Source organism: Barbus barbus (genome assembly GCF_936440315.1).
Source record: "Barbus barbus genome assembly, chromosome: 15".
Classification (NCBI taxonomy): Eukaryota; Metazoa; Chordata; class Actinopteri; order Cypriniformes; family Cyprinidae; genus Barbus; species Barbus barbus.
In genome coordinates, this window is record NC_136743.1 from 17,214,283 (window position 1) to 17,241,191 (window position 26,909).

Below are 26,909 nucleotides of genomic sequence, written 5' to 3' on the forward strand. Positions count from 1 at the left end.
CAGAATGTTACCTGAGGGTTTGACACACTTTCCAAGTCGAAAAGTTTGACACACAATTTAACCTTGAGATTTTAAGTTAATATTTCGAATTAAAATATAATATTTTAAGTTATTAATATTTAATATTTCAATTATTCAACAACACATTTGCACGCTCACTGTTCTCCGATTAATGGTCACATGACATGCACTGTAAAAATTTTCACTAACTTCAATTTAAAACTTCAAACTTTCCATTTTTAAGTATAACCAAATTGACTGTAAATGTAATTTCAACTTGAATTAGAAAAATGTAATTATAAATGGACTTGGTGTTGAAATTGTCTTAATCGTATTAAATCGTAAAAATCGTAAAAAAAAAAAAAAAGTTGAAAACGATAAATTAAAGTACATTAAAGTAATGGAAAGACTTGTGTTACCACTGAAATTATTTTTACAGTTTGCTTGTCACCAAATAAAATATTAAAGTAAATTGTTTTGATTTTAAATTATTTGTTTAGATTTTCATTTTTAAGATTTCATTAATTATCTTTTCAGTAACTCACAAACCCTCAGATTTACGTTTTATCACTTCATCTCCAACATTAAAGCTTTAAAACTTCCCATATTATATACAATTTAAATAATTATATTTTTTTTCTCTCTGTATTCACCCACTTGTTCTTGTTCTATAATTTTACATTTTTAAGTTTTGCAAATAAATTAACTAAGAAAGAAAGAAACATTAATGTCAACACTAAACGGGTTAGGTGTTCTTCCATAAATCCTTCATAAGTGTAAATCTATGAGTTTAGCACAACAGTTTCATAAATTTCACCTCAACTCATTATTGGCGCAAACAGACAATCAATTACAAGAAGTTCTACTGGTGTCATCCACTGTATGTAACCATTAAGCACATTTTGAAAATTGTGTTCACTTGTCTTATATGTTGCAATGTTGTGGTAAACCACAGAAGAGAACTCATTACCACCACAGAGTCAGGTTCACATTAAATTATGTCACAATCATGTCATCTTACCGTTCCTTCCCCAACATCTGACACGTACAGAGAGAGAAAGAGAAAGAAGAGGGATGGGAACACTCAGACTTACTTTCTTTCTTCAGCTGAGCAATTATGGAGTACTCTCCTCTGTTCATGGTCCTACAAAAGATTACATGTTTTTTCAAGCGCAATCGTAGAGTTATGACAGCTCATTGTGTTCTCTTAATAACTTGACATTATCATTCTCTAGATTACCAAAAGCAAGCTTATGCACTAAACCTGTCTTGCCATGTAAAATGTGATGGGGAGCTGCAGAAAAGGAAATTTACTAGCAAAAAAAAAACCCTAATAAATGAATAAATAAACCTTGCAGTAGTTTTCCATGTTTACTGTGACACTGAAGCACTGCTTATTTCCATTTATTTTCCAGACGAGTGAAACGAGCATTTAACACTTGGCGGTGCCTCTTACGTGTGTAATGGAATGAATTGATAAGCTGGCATTGGAAAACAAAGGTGCACTGTCTAACACGGGTCATTATGCTCACATCAGCGACATTTACAATTTTCTTTGACAAATTCCTGCTTTCATCCAAATGATATGCAGGGAGCGTGATCGGAAGGTTATCGTGGAGATGATGATGATCATGCCTGACTGCAGGATGAAAGCAGGCTCGTCTGGTAGATCAGGGCTGCTCGCGCTGCCTCTCTGATAGAGTTGAAAGAAGCTGTAAAGCTGTTTAGCGTGTTGTCAGACTCATTAAAGCTTAAATCAGGGGAGGACAGGAGAGAATGTGCCTGAGTTCACTAAAGAGGAAGCACTAACTGAGTCACTGGGAAACCAACTACAGCTGTGAACTCATGAATGACACTACAGAAACAGAAACAGACGGTCAAGTCGTGCTCATTGTACATGACACACTTGGTTTTCAACTTGAAAACAACACCGACCACATTAACCTCTTTAAATGTTAATAAATGTCCCTGGAATGTGATTGATTTCTCAGTAAATGCTACTGAGAAAGAAAACAAGCCAATGTAATGTAAGAGCATCGTCGGTCACTGAAACTATATTTTCTGCAAATGAAAAAATTATGTCTGACAAAATAATTATAGCAACATATTCCACATCTACATGGCCCAAACATGTTATCATGAAAGCAATCAAGTTCTTCCATAGAGTACATCACTTTTTTCTTTCTTTTTGTCTTCAACTAAAAAAAAAAAAAAGTTCCTAAAAGTTTTTGAAGTTTCTTATGCTCACCAAGGCTGCATTTATTTGATCAACAATACAGCCAAAAGCAGTAATTTTGTGAAATATTATTACATTTCAAATAACGGTTTTCAATTTTAATATATTTTAAAATATAATTAATTCCTCTGTTGGCAAAGCTGAATTTTCAGCATCCTTACTGCAGTCTTCAATGTCACGTGACCAGAAATCATTCTAATATGCTGATTTGCTGCCCAAGTAACATTGCGTATTATCAATGTTAGATCTGTGATATATTTTTTTCTACGATTCTTTGCTGAATTTATTTGAAACTGATTTTTTTGTGTGTCATTATAGTCTTACTGTTACTGTTGATGTCACTGACTAAATTGCACTGAAAATATCGCAGTCTTTTCAAACTTTTGCAGAAAAACAAACACCACTTGAAGTCTACCCTCAAAATTGTTTTTAAATAAATATTTAAAATACGATACCACCTAACACCCAGACATTTGTTACGGAGATCAGACAGATCAGATGGATGGACAAGATAAGATTTAATGTGCTTTTTTTTTGTGCGCTTTCCAGATTTTTATGCTGCTGTCTGTAATGTTCTAAGTGTTCAAATTTTGATACTGCCCTCAGAAAAATATTCATTAATAGTAAAACATCTATTGCTAAAGTCTCATGCATGGCAAACCTATGCACGTTTGCACCATTACCATCACAACCAATGAACAATTAGATTTGGCCAGATTTTTTGAACAGTCAATCTGATTTTATAATAATAAATAATCCAGTGCAAAGTAATGAATCTATGTATGAAATGAGCTATTTAATTAAACATGCCTCAACCTGGCTAAAATTAACTACTTTTTTACTTTTTATACTGCAAAATAATAATTAAAAAATGATTAATGTGGGATCACAATACCATTCTATTTTTTTGAGCCCCAAACTCTGTATGAGACTCAGGCGTTGCAATTTTTACTGTCTGACCTGAGCTGTCCTTTTTTTGCTCAAAGACACGTGCACAGCAACGGATTCATTCCTACCTGTAGTTGAAATGCATAACAGCCTGGAGTGCACTTCCTCCTCCTGTGGAAATGTCTCCCTCGAATCCAGGCAGCAGGGGAGTCACCACATACACACGGAACAGCTTCTTCTCCCTGTGAAACATTACAGCAAACATCAATACAATAAATCCATGCAAATACACACATGCTTATTCTTAAATCAAATATCCTCACTTCCATTGACATTAAATGGTAAAACATCCTTTCCAACCCATTTCTCTTTAGTGGCATTTCCTTTTGTTCATTCTGTATGCTGCCTCCATCATTCTAAAGTCATTAGGAATTGCTCTTCTCCCAGAGAGCTCTTTAAGCACATGCCAGCGTTCTTACAGCACAAACAACAGTGCAATATTTCAGTATTGGGGGCAATGCTTGGAATGACTAAATGAAGAGTGGCGCATCCACAGCCCGTGTCTGGCTCACATCAGTGTCGTGGCAGATGCTGGCTTCTCATTATCCATCAGTGTGCGTTAAAGAAAGGCCTGTCTCTGCAGCTGAGCCTGTGTGTATGACAGCAGCGGAGAGAGACTTGTCTCCTGTAAATCACATACTTCACAAGGAACTGCAGTTGGCAGGACTGCATTAGCAGGGGTGGACTGGGGCCAAAAAGTGGCCCTGGACTTTTTGGCACAGAGCGGCCCACCAAACCCGGTCCGCAACACCATAAATGAGTGGCATATTCTTTACATTATAGTCTTTTCTGGTGTATATGACAAATAGTAAATAATTTTAAAGAATTATTATGAGGGACAGTTTAATGTCACTAAAGTTAAATACCAATATTATCAGTGCATATGACACGATGCTCCGGTATTGTCTAGAAGACTTGAATAGTGCAGAATGTGGACTGTTTTTATGAGCTTGACATCTATCATTTTAAGGAATAGAGCTCCAATTGTAGAAAAGAGTATACAAATTATTTTGATGATGAAAAATATAATGTTACAATTTAAAACAGCTGCCTTCTATGTGAATATATAGTAAAATATTATTGATTGCTGTGATCAAAGCTGAATTTTCAGCATCATTTCTCCAGTCTTCAGTGTCACATGATCTTCAGAAATCATTCTAATATGCTGATTTGCTGTTCAAGAAACATGTCTGATTATTATGAATGTTGAAAACTTGTGCTGCTTCATTTTTTTGTGGAAAATGTGATGCCATTCAGTCTTGGGTAAGATTAAAAAATATAAATTAATATTTTTCATCAACAATGTTGAATTAATCAAATATTATAGAATCCAAAAAGGGACTTTGACAGTAAAGATATTTACACTTATTAAGTACTTATATTTCAAATAAATGCTGTTCTTTAACTGAGAACCATTATACCAATAATAAAACCATTATTAATAATTGATCACAAATAATAACTGATAATAAAAGTTTTTTTGCTACTCTAATCTCTAATTTTTAAAATTAGAGTAGCAACATAATATCTATTTTAACTGAACGCGCTGCTCCTCTCAGCCGCTCACAGAACAAAGCAGATGCAGGGAAAGAGGTGCGTGTGCGCCGACCTCGCGCCGTTGCGGCAGTACCAGCGATCACAGAGACTTGCTAAGGTTTGTCAAAGTAGTCGCTAGATTTGTCGCTACTCGCTCTTTTGGAAAAACGTCGCTAGGGGGATCTGAAAAGTCGCTAAATCTAGCGACAAAGTCGCTAAGTTGGCAACACTGCATTCAAGTCGCGCGCAGCGCAGCGTCTGTGAACAGTAAACCCCGCCTTCTGTGCTTTGATTGGCTGTTTCAAACATTTTGACATTAACGAGCGCTTTTAAGCCGCTGCACTGACTGAGCCGGAGCACGCTATATTAATTAGAATTGTTGAATGAAGTGGGCCGCGCGGGCCATTAGTCTGGGCCGATGGAAGGATATATGTACATACATTTACTAATAATCCATGTTTTATATCTATTACGCAAAGAGCCTGTGTTGTGCCTATTTTCGACTCCCTGCCAAATTATTACCCCCCTCGTTGAAATCGCTACCTGATTGCCTAGTAATCCTAACCCCTCCCCCACACCTAACCCTAAACCTAACAATACTAGGGGGGTAATTATCTGGCGGGGGTCAGAATTCGGCACTACACCGGCCCACATTGTACAACGAGCCACCGGGGAAACTCCCGGTGCTCCAGGTGGCCAGTCCGCCCCTGTGCATTAGTATGCGAGAAGGTGGTAATTTACTGTTGATTTTTTTGAAGAAGTGAAGCTCTACTAATATGTTCGGGTGAAAAGGATATATACAGAAAGGCTGGGTTTGTTTGCATGCACAAGGGTGTCATATTTTTAAGGGAGTAAGACTTGAGCAAAGGATTGAAAAAATGTTTTTAATAACCCAACATGATAATCCAGTTATACTGTACAAATTGTGTTAAACATATTACGGGGCAAAATTCCTTGCAATTACAGTTTAAAAAAAATAAATAAATAAAATACTCTGGTCCAATTAATGACAATGATCAACAATCAGTGCTAATGCATTAGGATTCTCACACTTACTTGTGAGCTCTGATGATTCGCTCAATAATGGCGTCACCAATCTTGTTGTAAACATGTTTGTTATCGGCACAGCTGATGAAGAACTGGTTCTGAAACAATACAATGAAACAAGAACAATCAGTTTAATTTATCAGGCATGTTACAGAGGTGAACACATTTTACTTCTGATAGGCTACAGTACATTTCTACTGAAAAAATATGATTAAGTTCTCGTATAATCTCTTACTATAAAGTTCTCTTAAAATACATTTCCAATTGTATAGATTTTATCTGTTTGTTTTTAGGCGAATATCCAAGTCATGGTTCCTCTAGAATTTCCACTGAATCATTCTTGGCATCTCCCCTGATATGCTCTGACAACCACTGCTGCATGTCATTTATCAATAATATGAAGCAACTGAAATGTCAACGGTGTTTTATAACTTATTACATATTTTGCATCTAAACTACTAAATAGCTGTCAGCACATTTGAATCATATCACTGAATGCTGACAGACTAAGTAAAAGTGGAGGATTGTGTACCTCAATGTAGATGAAGTGCTTGCTCTTGGCAATGACCTGAATATAGGCATTATGAATGGACTCCTCATGGTGCTTGATTCCCGCCGACCAGTCTGCAGTTGACCGCAGAACCTGAGAGACCATTTACATTTATGGCCATTTATATGGGCATTTATGGCAAAGTTACTTAGTGTGCATGCAAGGTATCCATTTTTATCAGCAGATCTATGATGTTCCTAGTATCACGCTTTAAGAGTTACAGCTACTGTACAGCCATTAACGCGTTCTCACCTGGACTTTGGTCTGGACACAGTCTGGTACTTGGTACTTTAGATCATTGGCAGTGATGTGAGATTTGGGGAGGAGAAATGGGTAGGAGAGTGATCTGTACTTTGGCTTCATTATCTAAAGGAGAAAAAAATTATGTTAATAATGCTTCCTAAAAATGTCACAGCTTAAGGTAAAGTTCAGGAAACACACAAAAGAAAATTCAAAAGCTTGTAATCGCTAAAAGTATTCTCACCTTGGTGAAGTTCCAGCGCTGTATAAAATGCCTGGCCACATCTCTGGCTGCTTTCCCATGCACCACTGAAGAGATGTCATGCCAGGGCATTCTGGGGGTAGTGTACCTGTCAATAAAATCTATAGTCGAGCACATTGTTAAAAAGGAGGATCGTAAACATCTGAAATGCATTGAAAAGACTGTGTTTAATAACACAATTAACCTTGAACTACCTGGATTAATGATCATTGAAATTAAGAAAACAAAAAGCGGCCAGGCAGTAAAATGTGTGGCTCACCATCAAACGGCTTGTCCAGCCGAACCCAGTCTTTGTAGACAAAGTTGCAGTAGTCTTTGCCGTGCCAAAAGCGTGTGTTTCCCATCAGCTCTCCCACTCCTGTCTGAAGACTGTGCACTGAGCCACTCTCTGAACACACAAGACACACAAAACAGTTACAGTATGTAACTCAAATGATCTTTTAAAATAAAATGATTTGTGAGTTACTTTCAAATCTACTTATTCTTTTTTCATGAACAGTGTAACCACAGGCATACTTTAGACAAATACACACAAGAATAGAATATTACACGTTCAAAATGCATGATGAATGATTAAATTGTATTTTTTATTTTAATATATTAGAATTATGTACATTAGTATTATATTACAATATTTAAAAAATAAGTGAAAATCATTTAAATAGTTTTTAAAATTTAATATAAATTACTAAAATTGTTTTAATAGAAAATAATTCCTATACTCCTATAACTCATTATATATTAGGAGCTATCATTTACCTAAAACAATGCTAAATCCTTCATATTTCAGTAAATGTATTTAAATAAACAACAACAAAAAAGATTTATGCTGCTTATTTTAGTGCGGTCTCTTCTGAAACCCCACTGTCTATGCTGAAACATATGTTGCAAATGAAAAGAGTTTTAGTAACAGTTCAGCAATTAAATAACTGACATCAGACCAAACAAACATCAGATTACTGACATTTAGACAGTCATTTTCCATGACATTGATAGCCACTGCATGTGTAGTAATATTTTACATTTATCCACAACGTCACACCATAATCTAAAACTGAAAAATGAGTGGGAAACAAAGGACTGGTTATCTTAATAGCAAATTAATATGACTTTAGTGTAAGAATCAGCGACAAATGAAATCTACCCTGAGGTCAAAGTAATTTCATTAAAGCATATCTCTGCTGTCTAGTCTTAAAGCCTGTCTCAAATACGCTTAATCCTCTCTCAGACAGACTGCAAACCAATCTATATGTGTGTCTTCTATGGCAGGGAGAACAAACAGAAAGAGCTAAAGCAAAAAAAAAAAGGATAGGGCAATCGCTTGAGCCCAGGCAGGGTGTCTAAAGCTACACCTACTATCAGCCAGAGAGGATAAGCATCACTGCACATCAAACAGAGAAGAAAAATACAGATCCATAGACTGACTGACATTGACAAGTAACAGAGAATTTTTGACCTTTTTGCCCCACGTACTGATCCAGATAGTCTAGAGTTATAACAGAATTTCAGTATTTCATGAACACTGGATTAAGAAAATTGCAAGGTGGGTGAAGTGAAAAAATATCATTAAAATGATTGAGATATATATATATATATATATATATATATATATATATATATGGAATAATTGACGACGGGCAATTATTCCGCTTCGCGTCGTGGCCGCATCACCACCTCGGGTGTGCATTATTTTTCTAATAATTCAACGGTCCGGAGTCAATTATTCCGCTTATACTACGGTTGCCACACCTCAAGACATCGATCAGATGATATATTTCAAGGGATTCGTCCGGTTTTTCTACTTAAATCGCTATTGTGAGTAGGATTATTTCTTCCGCATCTCATCCAACGACTCTTTTGCTAGTTCCAAAACGTAATTTTAAAGCTGGCAATGGAGGCTTGAGCCGTTGATAGCAGACTAATGCAGTTAATAATGAAGTTATTAGAAAGAGAGCGAGAGAGACAGAGACACAGAGAAAGAGAAACAGAGAGAGAGAGAGAGAGAGAGAGAGAGCTTGTATGAATTAGGCTACCTCTGTGTGTCCCTCAACAGTGTTCTGAAGCACCGTCTCTAAACTGTAAGTCTGCTTTAAGATGCAGCGCTGTTATTACCTCGTTAGTGAGAAATGTCATAGCCTTTAAGTTGCTACACTAGGCTAACTGATAAAATCGTCAGGGCAGCGCTGACAACGATGCGAAGTGATATGGAACTGTAATGCGGTCAAGAGAGCTGCCTGGAACTACGTTCGCCGTGCGTTTCCCTGAAAATAATTGCACACCTCAGAACGTTCGTCAGCCAATCAGATTCAAGCATTCAACGGCCCCGTAGTATAAATATATATATACTACTGTAAAAAAAAATCTTAGTTTTAAGTTAGTTATTTATATCTTTTGCTGTAGTGTGTCAATTGGAAAAACAATAGAAATAGTTTACATTTCCAAATATTCCATTTGCTACTAATTGCAATAATCCAATGATTTATATTTGCACAAGGACAGATCTGGGAATTAACTGATTACATGTAATCTGGATTACGTAATCATATTTAAAAAATTAATACTTGTAATTACATTTTAAAATACTCGTTACCACACTACAGTTACTTTTTTATTGATTGCTTGATTACATATATTCAACCAACAGCAATAAATTATTTCACCTTTTAAATTTTTCTTTCTAAAATGCCTACATGACATGCAGGTAATCTAATTAAATTTTTTATTAAGGGTTTCATTTTGATTGATGATATTTTGTGATTTATTTTAATTTTACATTTTTATGACTAAATTAATTATTAGTTTTGCCATTAAACCTCCTGCAGTTCCTTCACAAAGCCCAGTTTGGGAAACCCTAACATAATGTAATGCTTAATTCACAAATTGTGGCCTAATGGTTAGAGAGTCGGACTTGTAATCCAAAGGTTGCGGGTTCGAGTCTCGGGCCGGCAGGTATTGTAGGTGGGGGGAGTGAATGTCCAGCGTTCTCTCCACCCTCAATACCACGACTTGAGCAAGGCACCGAACCCCCAACTGCTCCCCGGGCGCCCCCAGCATAAATGGCTGCCCACTGCTCCGGGTGTGTGTGTGTTCACTGCTGTGTGTGTGCACGTTGGATGGGTTAAATGCAGAGCACGAATTCAGAGTATGGGTCACCATACTTGGCAGTATGTCACTTCACTTAATAACTAATGGAATATATTTTCTTTGCATTTTAATATCAAACTTGCACAATATTATCCTATTTAAATCAATGGGATAGAAGTTAATTTATAAATAAAATCTATTTTGAAATCATCCACACTTTACAGCATTTTTACACAAGTGCCTAAAACGTTTCACAGTGCTGTAGCTTTACAGAAGAATTCATGTGATTTACAAGTGTGATTTTCATGTGATTTTGGCATGTGGATCTGAAACACCTATAAACCAAAAAATGACAGTCCAGTACAATCCCATGTATTATAATGACGGTAATTGGAAATTGACCAGTACTTGGAAAGTTAGTTGACACGAGAGAGTGTAAACAATGACACTATTCATTTTTCAGTGAACTACCCCTTTAAGAATTTTTTTTTTTTAGTTGTTAAGGTCAGGGAGGAATTAGTCATCAGCAGACTCAGAGAACATCACAGAGATGAACCAAACACAAATTGTATTGTGGAATCATTTACAGTTTGGTCACGAAAGAGTTTCTCTTACTGTTTGTGCTGTCGATGCTACTGATGCTGTCAGCATGGTGAAGGCCTCGTTGGATGTGATGGTACAGACTGAAACGTGTTTTGCGAGTGCGGCCAATGCCTTTTAGTTTGGGCAGGTCCACTGAGTCACCAGCCATCAACCGACTGCTGTTTCCACTGGTGGAGACTTTTTTCCTGGGTGTGAATGAATCCAGTCCCTGAGTCCCAAAACAGACATAATTCCACTTCATTATAACCAGCAGAAACATGAAATCACAGTCTATAATTGTAAACTTCAAAGCCAAAATGTGCATCATCCATGGGTCTCGATGTCTCGAACCTGCTCCATGGCCTGAGCGACAGAGCGCGTTACACTTCCCACGTCTGTCAGTCGATGCTCACGGTCATCCCAGCGGCCATACGCAAGGTCAATTCCCCCAACGAAGGCAACTGATTGGTCAATGACTACAATCTTCTCGTGATGTGCCCATAAGTAGACAGTGGAGGACACGTGATCAGGGTGCCTCATCACCTGTAAAGAGAAAAGAACAGGTACAATCGCATAAGTCGTCACATGATTCAAAAGCATATCAAATCACAAATAGCTTACCTTAATATTTGGGTGAAGATGCATTAGTGTTCTTTTGCTGTATTCACTGTTGATGCCAAGTGCCAACTCCACTTCCTTATACAGCATAACAAAGATCCTCACTCCTTGTTGCTAAAATAAATAAATAAATACATAATTTAAATAAGTAAATAAAATCAGTAAATAAGTTAATAATTAAGCGAAAAACAAGCAAATAACCAAATAAATAAACTAAAATTAAATACAATCTATGAATAAAATAAATAAATAAGTTAAAAACAAATACGGTAAGTAAAACAATAGGTAGAAAATAAATAAAATAAGTAAATTAAATAAATAAATAACCTTACTATGAAACTGAATGCGTGTCTGTATATCCCACTTAATATTCATGTTAAAACTATAAGCATGGTACCAGGGACAAATGCATTTCAATAACATTCAGGGGACTTACAGCCTTGCGCTTCAAAATGCAGTCGAGCCTCCAGCGATTGCCTTCCACTACAGGCCTCTTCAGAAAGATCTCAGGGCTCAGCCTGCACATTACAAATACAATCATATAGCAGATACAGCATACCACAAGCACACAGATTCAATTCAAATGGACACAACTTAATTTCTTAATACATGGTCCTGGTCTTACTGTGAACATTATTATAAATTGAAAAAAAAAAAAAAAAAAAAAATTAGACTAAACGGGACTTGCGTTAGACTAAACGTGACTTGTCACAACACTTACATATTGTTGCTTTTTTGTTGTTTTGATTTCTTCTACAGTGCATACATAATTCTTAGGAGACTCAAAGTAGGTTGCAGTTTTGGAAAATGGTGGCACTGGAGACTCAATTGTTCCTGATGGTTTCACACCTAATTCTTCAGTGCAGACTATTCTAATACTCATGAAGGTTTTTGAGAGACTTGTAAAGAACCACATTTGCTCCTCCATCCCTGATACTTTGGACCCTCTTCAGTTTGCCTATCGCCCAAACAGATCTACGGACGATGCCATCTCTCACGTCCTCCACTCTTCCCTCACACACTTGGACAGCAACAATGGGAATTATGTAAGGCTGCTATTCATTGACTATAGCTCAGCTTTCAACGCTATAGTCCCCATCAAGCTGGCATCTAAACTCACAGACCTCGGCCTAAACTCCTCACTCTGTGACTGGATTCAAGACTTCCTCACCGGCAGACCTCGCTCGAGTGGTGAAAGTTGGCCAGTTCACCTCAAACTCCATCACCCTGAACGTAGGAGCCCCACAGGGCTGTGTCCTGAGTCCCCTGCTCTACTCTCTCTACACACATGACTGCGTGTCCTCTCACAGCTCCACATCTATCATCAAATTCGCTGATGATACTGTGGTTCTGGGCCTCATCTCCACCAACGATGAGACCGCATACTTGGATGAGGTAGAGAGACTCACATCATGGTGCCAGGACAACTGTCTCTCTCTGAATGTGAGCAAAACTAAAGAGCTGATCATGGACTTTAGGAAGAGACAGCAGCCGTTTACACTCCTCTTATGATCAGTGGGACCCCTGTGGAGAGGGTGAGTAGCTTCAAGTACCTCGGTGTAAACATCTCCGAGAACCTGACTTGGACTACGCACATCCAAACACAGGTTAAGAAAGCCAGACAAAGACTGTACCATCTGCGACAGCTGAGGAAATTCAGGGTCTCACCAGCAATCCTGAAAACTTTCTATTCAGGGACCATAGAAAGAGTATTGACTCAGTGCATCTCAGTGTGGTATGGAAACAACTCAAATCAGGACCGCAAAGCACTACAGAGAGTTGTGCGCTTAGCTGAGTGCATCTCAGGGTCTGCTCTCCCCTCTCTGCAGGACATCTACCTCAAACGCTGCAAAAATAAAGCTGTCAAAATCATCAAGGACTCAAATCACCCTGGTAACCGTCTATTCACTTTGCTTCCATCTGGGAAGCGCTTCCGTAGCCCGATGGCAAAAACTGAGAGACTTAGGAGGAGCTTCTTCCGCCAGGCCATCAGGCTCCTAAACTCTAACTCTGTGTCACAACATCACTTGACTCCATGTAAATATCAATATATCTATAAGCTATTCATAATTTTTTCTACCTCACATTGCTGCCATTTAAATACCCTGTACAACGTTTTTGCACATTCTTTAGCACATTCCTCTTATATTACTATTTATGTCAACAACATACTGACCTGCACATTTATATTTATATTTTTTTATCTTTTATTTAATTTTATTCTTTTATTTTTTTCTACTTTTATTTTTCTTAATATTTGTATTCTATACAATTGCACTGTCCCTGGAGCGGACCTGACTTACATTTCACTGCTGATTATACTCTGTATAATTGTGTATGTGACGAATAAAAATCTTCAATCTTGAATCTTCACCTTAATTCTTTTGCAGTTAATGTGTCTTTTCTTCTGACCGTGCTGACCCAATGAGCATGTCCAATGGGCAAGCATTAACTTTGCCAATTCTAATGTTGCATTAGTATTGCATCCTTCTCATGGGCATTTAATAATTTTTGACTTTCAGTCTGAGTTAAATCTCTTTTTCTGGCTCATTTTATCTGTAAAGGAAAGCCTGCTTATTAATTATGCACACCTGAATATTAAGAGTTTTTCCCTTCCAGCCTTCACGGACAATTATATATCGCTTATAAATGATTAAATACAAAATGAATAGTTATTAAGATTGATGTGGTTTAAAATTTAAAATTGGTAAAATGTGCTTGGAAAAAAAAACATGATCAGAATATTAACTTGCCTAATAATTATACACGCACTGTATTGCCCTCATTTGTAAGTCGCTTTGGATAAAAACAGCTGCTAAATGATTAAATGTAAATAAATGAATTAATAAACTCAATTTCATTAATAAAAGTGAAATAATATATTTTAATTCAAATATTCTATCTATATTATCAGCGGTTTAAGTTTCAACCAGTAGGCATGAAGTGTAGTAAAGGAATAGTCGTCCACAATTAATTGCAAACATGCATTCAGATCTGACTCGATTTTGATACTAAATGCCATTAAAAAGGTTTTCATGTGGGTTTACATCAAATGAATGTTTGGTATTTCATATTCTACATGTACAACTACATCAAAAATACATTAAAATATGCAGCGATTTCTCATTTAACCACCCACTCCTACACACATGGAGGATCAGACCATAGAGTCTATTTGAGGAGAGATATTTTTTAAAACAGGAGGGCTGAAACTCAACACCTGTGAAGTGAGAGATACTGGTCTTGCTGTATAACATACACCTCCCATTCTGAGCCCCTGATCCACTGCCACACATTCTGCATGAGTGCATGTGTACATTAACTCCTCTATAGTGCATAACCAAACAATGAGACAAACACAAAACAAAAGCACATTTCCTATCAGATTAAAGAGTACATTTTTCATTTAAAGAAGACCATAAATCAATCCAGCCTTGTTTTCAGTCGATGTTTGAGGCTCTTGTACTACCTGTAGACATTGTTGTGCATCCTCATTTTGTACTAAAAACTTATCCACTACACTATTCCGTTTTAAACTTGTACAAAGAACTAGTTCAAAGTACATCAAACTAGTTAAAAGTAGTTACAATTATTTTTTTTCTCTGGCCATGTTGTCTTACTCAAATAAGACAAGACTGCCACTGGTGCCACACAAAAAAGAAAAATGTCATCTCTGCTTTCTTTTTTCACAGGTGATATACACACACAACTATACATACAGGTACATGCAAAAAATTTGAATATCATGAAGTAAACTTTCTTTTAACATTTCAAAAAGTGAATTTTTCATATATTTTAGATTCATTACATATAAAGTAAAACATTTTTGTTTTAATTTTGATGATTAGAGCTTATAGCTCATGAAAGTCAAAAATCAGTATCTCAAAACATTACAATATTTACATTTGAGTTTCAATTAATGACCATCCCTACAGTATAAATTCCGGGTATCTCTTGTTCTTTGAAACCAGAATAATGAAGACTGCTGGCTTGGCAATGATCCAGAAGACGAACATTGACGCCCTCCACAAAGAGGGTAAGTCACAGAGGGTCATTATAGTGTATAATGACCCCCAGTATAGTGTGACGGGGACACTATACTGTCAAAAAGCACCGTCTTTCGGATGAGACGTTAAACCGAGGTCCTGACTCTCTGTGGTCATTAAAAATCCCAGGATGTCTTTCGAAAAGAGTAGAGGTGTGACCTCGGCATCCTGGCCAAATTTCCCCATTGGTCTCTGACCATCATGGTCTCCAAATCATCCCCTTACACTGATTGGCTTCATCACTCTGTCTCCTCTCCACCAGTAAGATGGTGTGTGGTGGGCGTTCTGGCGCACTATGGCTGCCGTCGCATCATCCAGGTGGATGCTGCACACTGGTGGTGGACGAGGAGACACCACCCCTCACAATGTAGAGCGCTTTGAGTGCTTAGAAAAGCGCTATATAAATGTAATGAATTATTATTATTATTATTACTGAAAGGAGTGGCTGTTCACAGAGTGCTGTATCAAAGCATATTAAATGCAAAGTTGACTGGAAGGAAGAATTTGGGTAGCAGAAGGTGCACAAGCAACAGGGATGACCGCAATCTTGAGAATACTGTCAAGAAAAGGTTATTCAAAACTTGGGAGAGCTTCACAAGGAGTGGACTGAAGCTGGAGTCAGTGCATCAAGAGTCACCACACTCAGACGTCTTCAGGAAAAGGGCTACCAAGCCACTTCTGAACCAGAGACAACGTCAGAAGCGTCTTACCTGGGCTGTGGAGAAAAAGAACTGGACTGTTACTCAGTGGTCCAAAGACCTCTTTTCAGATGAAAGTCAATTTTGCATTTCATTTGGAAATCAAGGTCCCAGAGTCTGCAGGAAGAGTGGAGAGGCACAGCATCCATGTTGCTTGAAGTCCAGTGTGAAGTTTCCACAGTCAGTGATGATTTGGGCTGCCATGTCATCTGCTGGTGTTGGTCCACTGTGTTTTCTGAAGTCCAGAGTCAACACAGCCATCTACCAGGAAATCTTAGAGCACTTCATGCTTCCTTCTGCTGACAAGCTTTATGGAGATGCTGATTTCATTTTCCAGCAGGACTTGGCACCTACCCACACTGCCAAACGTACCAAAAGCTGGTTCAATGACCATGGTGTTACTGTGCTTGACTGGCCAGCAAACTCGCCTGACCTGAACCCCATAGAGAGTCTATGGGGTATTGTCAAGAGGAAGATGAGAGACACCAGACCCAACAATGCAAATGACCTGAAGGCCACTATCAAAGCAATCTGGGCTTCCATTACACCTGAGCAGTGCCACAGGCTGATTGCCTCCATGCCACGCCACATTGATGCAGTATTTCATGCAAAAGGAGGCCCAACCAAGTATTGAGTGCATAGAAATGAAGATACTTTTCAGAAGCCTGACATTTCTGTTTAAAATATCATTTTTTTATTGATCTTATGTAATATTCAAATTTTCTGAGACACTGAATTTTGGGTTTTATTATCTGTAAGCCATAATCATCAAAATTTCAAGAAATAAAGGCTTGAAATATTTCACTCTATTTGTAATGAATCTATATAATATATGGGTTTCACTTTCTGAAATGAGTGACAAAAAACATTGACATTTTTCATGATATTCAAATTTTTTTGAGATGTACCTGTACACTATTTATAGGTTGATTTCCCAGAAAAATGTAAACACTGTGGAGCTATCAAAACATTGCTCTGTTTGTAGAAGCAATCTGTCCAGCCTGTGATGGCAACATTGGCTCAAGCAATAGTGTGAGCTGGGCTGAGACTGTCTGTCTGCCTGAACATATTTTCTTGTTGGAGGGTAAACAGTGAAGCACATACCACCAGTCTGTGATGAAGATCTCCTCTTTGGCCTCCTCCAGCGCATTTGCGACATCCTCCATGTAGGTTTTGCCATTCACATACCTGGACATTCATTTTTTTAGTTGGCAGATATTACAGGGTAGAAGATCTCTTAGATCTTAGATTAAACAAGAAGACCACCATTAAATATACCATTTAGAGGGTATGTTCTCCTCCTCTCTGGCGAATGATCCAAAGCGGTGGGTGCTTAAAAAGGCCTTGCCATGTTTCCGGACAAAGCTTTCAATGGCCTGACCCCACCACCGTGCATGTCTGTAACTAGTGAATTTCAGCACTAGTTTCCTGCATGAGACAAACACAAATTGTCTGCAAACTAAGAGACATATTGTATACATGACAATATGTTTGAGTTCAAAGGAATTTACCCAAAAATTAAAATCTGCTGAAAATGTATTTAGCTTCAGGCCATCAAGGATGTAGCCGAGTTTGTTTCTTCATCAAAAGAGATATTGAGAAATTTAGCATTACATCTCTTGCTCACCAGTGGATCCTCTGCAGTGAATGGGTGCCATCGGAATGCAGTCCGAAAAGCTGATAAAGTCATCTCTATAATCAACAAGTAATCCACGCGACTCCAGTCCATTAATTAAAGTCTTGGAAAGCACAAAGCTTGTAAGAAACCAATTTATCATTACGTTGTTTTAACTTTAAACTGTTGCTTCTGGCCAAAATACGAGTCTATAATCCATAATTTGTTCTCTAGTGAAAAAGTCCATCTCTGTTCGTTCACATCAAAATCCACCAACATATTTGTTTAAAGCTGCTTTAGACTGTTTTCACATAAATGTAAATGCTGCTTCATCTGTGCATATTTCTCTCCTGATTCAGACAAGATGACTTTTTCACTGTAGAAATCAACATTATGGATAGAGGATGCGTATTTTAGATGGACACTAAGGTTTGACATGCCTTAATGATGGATTATTTTTCGAACAAACACGCAGCTTTTCACTTCACAAGACGTTAATTAATGAACTTGAGTCATGTGGATTACTTGTGGATTATTGTGATATTTTTATCAGCTGTTGTGCACCCATTCACTGCCGAGGATCTATTGGGGAGCAAGTTGTGTAATTTCTCCAAATCTGTTCCAAAGAAGAAACAAACTCATCAACATCTTGGATGACCAGAGTCAATTTTCAGCAATTTTTCATTTTAAGATGTGAACTATTTGTTTAAGTGAACACACCTGGACAAGTTCTCTATCCTCACTCCATGTTTGGTATCTGTGTATCTGGAGTCTATTTTGATACTGAACTCATTGTCCACTAGCAGGACAAATGAAATGGAACCTGTGTCTGGCTTCATGTACAGCAGAAACGAGTCCTTCACAACAAGCCACCTAAACAAAGCACAAAAGACTTCATCGTTAGACTCCATCACAACCATGAGGTCAATGTGTGCTTTTCTAAAGCATTATTATACAGACAGCAGAGAAAGGCAGTGACACAGTTTCGGTTTAATCAGAGAATGAAAGTAGCACGGTATCAGTGGAGCAGAGATAAACAGCTCGCTAGACTCAAAGAGACCGTATGGTGTGTGTGCACGGTTGTCCGCTCTATCTGAACTGTGCTTTTTTACAGATAACACTGCTTTAAAGAGTCTCACAAATGTTAAAGCTCTAAGTGAAGAGCACAGCCTCACTGCATGAATGCATTTCATTTGTTTTGTGGTTTACTTGAGGAAATGAGCAATAGATTTTGTGTTTTATGAATAATTACCTCTTGGACCAGCGGTAGCAGACTTCATTGTGGCCACAGCAGTTCATGCCTGGGATACGATGACCTCCTGACCTTTTATAAACGATGCCTTCTCTGAAATATACAGGTTTGTAAGAGCAAAAGTGAATCTCATGAAGCCCATTAAGAACATGTCTGTGTCATATGTCAATGTTCTTCATTTGTAAGTCGCTTTGGATAAAAGCGTCTGCTAAATGTAAATATGTCAGATAAGAAATTAGATAAATTATAAATTATGTTGCATAAAATTAAGCACATTTTAGGACCATGACATGTATTCCATCATAACATTTTCATGACAAACACATCACCTCCCAAATTTCCATGAACTTATTTATACATTATGGGAGTATTTGTAATACTACCATAAAACTGAATTCAAACGAAATTGCATCACAGTTGATTTTTAATGATATAGTACAACACATTGCTATAAATTTGATTTAAAACAAAATTGCATTGCAATACTTTGTTATATGATACAATATCCACACATTATTATATGGTAATAATGAGAATTTATGCTTAAAATTTTGTTGCTTGGTTGTCACAATGCAAAAATAAATAAATAAATAAACCCTGAATAAATAAAGTTGGCAATATAGTTCACTAAATAATACAAATAGAGTGTGTCCTTACAAGCCTTTGGGGCCCAAGTCCAGAATGAAGGACAACTGGCTCACATCCATAAACTCCATCTGTAAAAGATAAACAATTCTGCTTAAAACCAGTGAGACAGAGACACAGCTTCAATTAAAAAGTTACGCTAAATCCTCAGCTATATTGACTCTTGCAGAGTTTTAAAGAGGAAGAGAGAAAACAAAAAAAGGGATGTCAGGGAGAAAGAGAGATAATTACAAATGTCCTTGATTAGCGCTGAGAGAGCGAGCGAGAGAGAGAGATAGAGAGATGCACATTAACACACTCAGGACACACCGTCTCCATCTCCTCAGGCTGCTGCTTCATTAAAGATAACTCAGCGTGAGCTCTATCAGGGCCTGAACTCCATAATCAAGAGTGAGCTTACGGTTGCGTAGTATTTTCGGTACATTGCCATCCTCAGCAGCTTGTTTAGGTAGTCCTCCAGTTGTTTCTGAAAAAGGAAAATAAGTTTGTTAGTTGTTTTAAAAGTTTGATTCTATGGCACTGGTTCTGTTCCATAATAGATAACAGTAAAACTCAGAAAGTAAAAATGCCATTCAAAGTATTGTAAAATATATTTTTGGTGATGACATTTAAACATCCACAGACATCAGCATGATAAAACGTAATTTTCGTAAAAAATTGTTTTAAATTGTTTAATTTGCTGAAAAGTTGCAATTATCAACACAGCAAAACAATGATGTTTTCCACTACAGAAATCATAACATTCTTAAATCAAGTCTTGTTTTCTGACAAATGCACCAAAATGAAGCAAGTTTTTGATTAAAACAGAAAAAAAAATAAGTCTGTCAGTCATGTTTTCCTTTGGAATTTAGTTTATTTTCTTACCCCACTGACTTTTATGCTTAAAACAATAACTATTTGATAAGCATAAAATCACTTGAAACAACAACTCAAACTAATTTTTTTATTTTGCAGTGAAGTTTTTTAATTTAATGTATTATTTCGCTATCTAGCTAACAATGTTAGTTCTGTTGTATTGCAATGTTTTCATTATATATTTATCATAATCATGAATATACCACCTATAAAGAATCTAACTTTACTATTATTTTACTTATGCAAGCGAACTTTAAATATCTGATCAATACTACATTACATAGAAACATAGCATTACATAATTATGAAAGTTATTAAGATTATACAGTATTTTCTCAGACACTAAAATATTAATTACGAAAGTGATGTTTGCCTATTAGGCCTAATGTATTGTCTGAAAGGAAGAGCTGTATACTAATCAGCTGATTAATTATTCATTCATTAGTTTTCTAAAGATCTTCCTTAAATATCTATATAGAAAATTGCCAGGAAATATACATCTGAATGTCAGGCCATTGAAAAAAATTGTCAAATTGATATTTAGCTCTATTCAACAGCTCAAATCTTCAGAATTTCATTAGCAGATTATGTGATGTTCTCATGTGACTCGCACTCATATGACAAGCAGTGTGCTGCTACTGCATACACACTCAGAGACCACTGAATCATGTCAGTGACGTTGTGTGGGAGAGACCTGCCCACAGACTCAACTCCTGGCCTTGGGACAATCAAGATCACGTAATGCTCAACAGTGTATGTGATCACTTCCTGTCATGTGATCCAGGGCTAGTACTGCAGTAAGCATGTTGGAGTGACTCACTTTCCGACTAGACACTTGCTCCTCTCGTGCCAACTCATCTCCACCTCCCCGAGGCAGTGCAGGCATCTGCCTCACCTCGCTCCTCTTTATGCTCTTTCTTCTCTCTGTGTGGCTGAAAGAAAGAAAATGATATCACAGTCTGAGACAGAAAAAAGAAGAAAGAGTTTGTGGAGAAAATGAATAGCCATGAAATCTGAGAAGAGAACAAAAAAAGAGGGGAAGAGAAAAGAGAGAATGGGGAAAACAGAGAAAAGAAATTGATACTTGGAAGACAAAAACTGTGAAAAAGGAGTGTAGAGGAAGGAAGAATTACTATAGCTTCTTTAAGAATGAGAAGAGTAGTAACCAGTGCTTGAAGTGGGCCGGTACGCAGTACAGCACTTCTATATTTTAGCCTTTAGAGCAGGGGTGCCCGACCCTGTTCCTGGAGATCTACCTTCCTGCAGAGTTCAGCTTCAACCCTGATCAAACACAACTGAACCAACTAATTAGGATCTGAAGGAGCACTTGATAATTAAAGACCGGTGTTTGATCAGGGATGGAACTGAACTCTGCAGGAAGGTAGATCTCCAGGAACAGGGTTGGGCAACCCTGCTTAAGAGTACCTGCACTTTTTTGTGCGCACTGGCACTTCTGATATGTTGCCGGTACTCAGAGTAAAATCGTCAGGGTCTGGGCTATATGATCCCATATATGATTAGAAATTATATAGAAACTATGTAAATCACACTACCCAGGTGGGATCACCTCTCATCTCGACCAATCACGTGAATGAACGCAAGCAGAGTCGGTCTACTTCATTGTGTGGTGCGCGAGAGCATGTCAGGGGAGGCGCGCGGAGTAGTAGAATAATAATTCATTATTGATTACTAATTTGAATCAGTACTTTATAACGAAAATCATATCTTAAAATGAAAAGCAGCAGGCTTTAGCAATCACATCATTTTAAACCGTAAACTCCTGGAAAGTCCAAGGATCCAGTGAACGAATTCAAACAGTAAGCTCAAAACAGCGCTAATGCCGAATAAGAATAGTGAGAATGAGAATAGTGACTTACGTCCAGATGTCAGTAAAATTATTATTTTCAGCGTGTATTTGGCTTAAAAGCAAGAGCGTTTTATAATGAACGCTGATTATGCGGTGGTCAGAGATTTAGCGATTCTGAATGGATCCGGTGCACAGTGAGAAGAGAATGCTACTCAAAGGGATTTTCCAAATGAAAGTACTGCAAGCAACTGAATCCTTGCAGCAAGGGCTTTTCCAGAAAACAAATAGAGAAAGTAGTTCTGCGATATTTAATCATGAGATCCTGAGTGGCGAATTCTCACGATTTAACTTAAATTTATCTGATATAAATTTCATAAATTTCTTCATAAATTTATAAATTTATCTGAGATACCTGGGATTTAATACATTTTAACAAATTAAACTGGAAACTTTAGATTTTTCTTTTAGATGCCATATTAAAGGTGCCATCATTCATCATGTCTGACTCAGAACTGAGTTTTCCCACAACTGGCAACCCAGGTTTTCAAAATACTGTTGGTCAAATTGGCAGTGAGCAGAATCACACAGACCAAAACAAGCTTCTTTTTTTTGGAGAAACAAGAATGTGAACTTTGCATGTTTCCTAAATATCTGCAAACTCATTATTGTATTTTTATGCAAGTACAGTAAAACAAATGACATACAGCACCTTTAACAATCAGTACACATGCCAAAATAAATATAATTTAAAAGACACAAAGAGATTGTATTTGATACAAAATCAAATACAACAATTAAACTTTTCTATTTGAATTTATTTTAAATCATGAATTTATTGTAAAACTGAATCCAAGAAAAAGCTGAATTTTCAGCATCATTACTCCAGTCTTTCAGTCCTTCAGAAATCCTTCTAATATGCTGATTTGGTGCTTAACAATAATTTCATTTCTTATCATTATAAATGTTGAAAATGGTTGTGGTGCTTAACATTTTTGTGGAAACTCAAAAGACTCGTTACTTTGTGTAACTGTATGATGATAAAACATTCATTTCAATTAATCAAGGTATTTAATTCATCAAGCCACTTTTATTTGAAGGATAAAGTGTCACTGTATACTAATAATGTTCTGTGAAATCTGTATGGGCTTCCAGCTCTTTCAATCAGATAGTTATTTTCTTTTTTCAAACTTTAAAACACTTGTTTCTGCATTTTATGTTGTCTGGTGTGCATGAAGTATTTACAGTACAAATGTGATGCGATCACATGTATTTCCAAGTGGTTTGTGTGAACATAATATACAAAGTTTTGTATTTAGTGCCATGATCGACTCTATACCAGGTGTAAAAGATCATAGAGTAAGTTTATCTGTAAGGCAGGGGTCTGACCTTCGGGTGGGCAGTGGGATCCTCATGAGGGTCTTGTATCGCAGAAGCTCTCTGTGCAGCTCCATGAAGTGCTTCTCTTTTCTCTTGACTATCCAGGTGAAGTTCCCATGTTTGAGCTCTATCTTAAACATGGCTGGCATTGCCTGTGAACACAGCAGTGATGTGATATCTGTAACATCTTTCCACCATTGCTTTTAACTAGCATGTGCTTCACAGACCTTGGACACGCCCCTGTGTTTGGACACGTTGAAGCGGTCCGGGGCCCTGGTGAAGCGTTCCACATCGATGATCTTGGCAGTGACAGGGGCAGCGGTAAGATAGACCTGTGCTTCTGTCTCTTTAAAGCCAACTGTCCTGTACACAGCAGAGAATGGGATATGGGATACTCCTGTAAGAAAAGACAGGGCGGACTGAGGAATGCCTGCGGCGAATGTGAGCTCTAGTGTGTGTGTTGAATGCTTGTTTGTGACATGCTGCATCATGTTACTCCGTTGTCCTCACATTACTCCTTTTAACAAACATCCCATATAGCCCAGATGTCTGATCAGACAGACCTGCTGTCACTTCCTCTCTGAAGAATTACTGGTCAAATAAATCCTGTTCCTCAAGTTGTATTCAGTCATTTTGAAATTAGAAGAGTCACCTTTATTTAAAGAGTGCTTTATACCATACAGATTGTTTCAAAGCAGCTTCACAGTAATAAACACGAACATAACAGAATCAATGCTGCAAACTTCATCAAAAATGAGACAAGCACCTCTAAAAATAAGACAATACTACTAAAACAAATGAATGTTTAGGATCTGATGTTATTAATAATCACTTACCTGAAGGGTTGAACTCACAGTCCACCTCTTCAGGTTCATCCTCAGCATCTGAGAAGCCCAGGTCCCTGGTGTCCAGGTTCTCCACCGTGTCACTCATGTCTGCTTTTATCATATCGAGTTACTTCTTATGGACTGACTGAAGCATATTTAGCACTCTTCAGCCTGAAGGTCCAGCATTGCCTGTTTGAACACATAAACACGCACATCGAGTCAATACCCTATGGTTCTCAACTACAGTTTGAAAAAAACAACACTAAATACACCCAAATTAAAATGCAATTAACTAAATGATCGCAATTTGACAATTAGAAGAGCAAACTAAATCTGGTTAGCTACTTTTAAAAAAGAAAGGAGAAATGTTTTAGCTCAGACTCATCTGTGACTCGGCAGAAGCTATTAAAATTGAAAATCATGAATATTATATACTGGTTCACTAGCAATGAAGATAAAGTTGAATTGTGCAAACAACAATTGGCTGCCAAGAGCATAAAATATTGAAATTCAATTTTGTATGATAAACAAGTCTAGTGCTGTGTTGTGTCACCACTTGATGTCTAATTTAAATTCTGAGTCCTACAGCAAAACCAGCTCTAATCTAATTAGCTTTGATTAGCTGGTTAAGTCACCAATGTCTTTTTCATATTCTTTCATTCAGAAATTAACATGTGTGCCATGTTTGCATTGTACTTGGACCATTTGTGCAGCATCATAAATAAAATATCCTTTAGTTTTAGCTTTTATAATTATATTCTTGCAGTACATTACATATACATATACACATATACATATATACATATACACACACACACGTGACACTGAAGACTGGAGAAATGGCTGCTGAAAATTCATCACAGGAATAAATTTCATTTTAAAATACAACCCGAATTCCGGAAATGTTGGGACATTTTTTTAATTTTGAATAAAATGAAAACTAAAAAGACTTTCAAATCACATGAGCCAATATTTTATTCACAATAGAACATAGAACATAAATGTTTAAACAGAAATTTTACATTTTTATCCACTAAATGAGCTCATTTCAAATTTGATGCCTGATACAGGTCTCAAAAAAGTTGACACGGGGGAACAAAGAACTGAAAAAGCAAGACATTTTGAAAAAGATTCAGCTGGTATAAAATATAAAAGGGATGTCTTAGAGAGGCAGAGTCTCTCAGAAGTAAAGATGGGCAGAGGCTCTCCAATCTGTGAAAGAGTGCGTAAAAAGATTGTGTAATACTTTTAAAACAACGTTCCTCAACATCAGATTGCAAAGGCTTTGCAAATCTCATCATGTACGGTGCATAAATCATCAAAAGATTCAGAGAAATGGGAGAAATCACTGCGCGCAAGGGACAAGGCCGAAGACCTTTGTTTGATGCCCGTGGTCTTTGGGCCCTCAGACAACACTGCATCACTCATCGGCATGATTCTGTCATTGACATTACTAAATGGGCCCAGGAATACTTCCAGTTGGAGAGAGAGAGGGTGGACAGGATCGGGAAAGGTCCGTGAGCCGGGACTCGAACACGGGACGCCTGAAGCGCAACGGCGCTACATGTCATCACGCTGACCTCAAGGCCATTGGCGCCGACAACAGCATGGCTTTATAGTAGAAGAGTCCGGGTGCTGAATTGGCAGTCCAGATCTTTCAGCTATAGAGAACATTTGGTGCATCATTAAATGAAAAATACGTCAAAGACAACCACAAACTCTTCAGCAGCTGGAAACCTATATCAGGCAAGAATTGGACCAGATTCCAACACCAAAACTCCAGAAACTCATAACCTCGATGCCCAGACGTCTTCAAACTCTTTTGAAAAGAAGAGGAGATGCTACACCATGGTAAACATGCCCCCGTCCCAACTATTTTGAGACCTGTGGCAGGGATCAAATTTGAAATGAGCTCATTTTGTGCATAAAATTGTAAAATTTCTCAGTTTAAACATTTGTTATCTATGTTCTATTGTGAATAAAATATTGGCTCATGTGATTTGAAATTCTTTTAGTTTTATTCAAATTTAAAGAACGTCCCAACATTTCCCGAATTCGGGTTGTAAATGAAACAGAAATCAGCTATTTTAAATAGTAATAATTTTTCACAATATTATTGTTTTTACAGTATTTTTGATCAAATATACGCAACCTTAGTGAGCATAACAAACATCTTTCAAAAACATAAACAAATCAATAGTGTATATAAGGTATTATTAACTACCTAGCCAAACCTAGGGGAAGTCGTGGCCTAATGGTTAGAGAGTCGGACTTGTAATCCGGTTGCGGGTTCGAGTCTCCGGCCGGCAGGAATTGTAGGTGGGGGGAGTGAATGTCCAGCGCTCTCTCCACCATCAATACCACGACTGAGGTGCCCTTGAGCAAGGCACCGAACCCCCAACTGCTCCCCAGGCGCTGCAGCATAAAATGGCTGCCCACTGCTCCGGGTGTGTGTTCACGGTGTGTGTGTGTGTGTGTTCACTGCTGTGTGTGTGTGCACGTTGGATGGGTTAAATGCAGAGCACGAATTCCGAGTATGGGTCACCATACTTGGCTGAATGTCACTTCACACCTTGACTCCTTAGTCATTTCTATTTAAAACAGTTCCTCTTTTAGTCAGGCCAAAAGTCAGAGGTCAAATGTCACCTACTGTGGAGCATGGAATCCCTCCAATCAATATTAAA

At 37.5% G+C, this 26,909-nt stretch overlaps 1 protein-coding gene across 2 annotated transcripts in view; it reads right to left on the bottom strand.

Moving 5' to 3' along the window:
- The window catches only part of LOC306881300 (phospholipase D1-like), a 37,492-nt gene that overhangs the window by 4,854 nt on the left and 5,729 nt on the right, over positions 1 to 26,909 (bottom strand). Inside the window, exons 2-22 of one of the 2 annotated variants that reach the window (XM_079435317.1) lie at positions 24,235 to 24,414; positions 23,626 to 23,795; positions 23,408 to 23,550; positions 21,035 to 21,146; positions 19,760 to 19,825; positions 19,372 to 19,430; positions 18,715 to 18,807; positions 18,183 to 18,335; positions 17,126 to 17,275; positions 16,952 to 17,035; positions 11,540 to 11,621; positions 11,107 to 11,217; positions 10,837 to 11,028; positions 10,519 to 10,714; positions 7,079 to 7,207; positions 6,802 to 6,920; positions 6,570 to 6,683; positions 6,300 to 6,410; positions 5,777 to 5,865; positions 3,253 to 3,366; positions 1,095 to 1,144 (exon numbers count right to left, since the gene is read on the bottom strand). In XM_079435317.1, the coding sequence (XP_079291443.1) occupies positions 1,095 to 1,144; positions 3,253 to 3,366; positions 5,777 to 5,865; positions 6,300 to 6,410; positions 6,570 to 6,683; positions 6,802 to 6,920; positions 7,079 to 7,207; positions 10,519 to 10,714; positions 10,837 to 11,028; positions 11,107 to 11,217; positions 11,540 to 11,621; positions 16,952 to 17,035; positions 17,126 to 17,275; positions 18,183 to 18,335; positions 18,715 to 18,807; positions 19,372 to 19,430; positions 19,760 to 19,825; positions 21,035 to 21,146; positions 23,408 to 23,550; positions 23,626 to 23,795; positions 24,235 to 24,346 (2,449 nt within the window). In that variant the 5' untranslated portion in view covers positions 24,347 to 24,414. Of the gene's footprint in view, positions 1 to 1,094; positions 1,145 to 3,252; positions 3,367 to 5,776; positions 5,866 to 6,299; positions 6,411 to 6,569; positions 6,684 to 6,801; positions 6,921 to 7,078; positions 7,208 to 10,518; positions 10,715 to 10,836; positions 11,029 to 11,106; positions 11,218 to 11,539; positions 11,622 to 16,951; positions 17,036 to 17,125; positions 17,276 to 18,182; positions 18,336 to 18,714; positions 18,808 to 19,371; positions 19,431 to 19,668; positions 19,826 to 21,034; positions 21,147 to 23,407; positions 23,551 to 23,625; positions 23,796 to 24,234; positions 24,415 to 26,909 lie in introns of those variants that run through there. The other variant, XM_079435318.1, reaches the window with a different exon arrangement.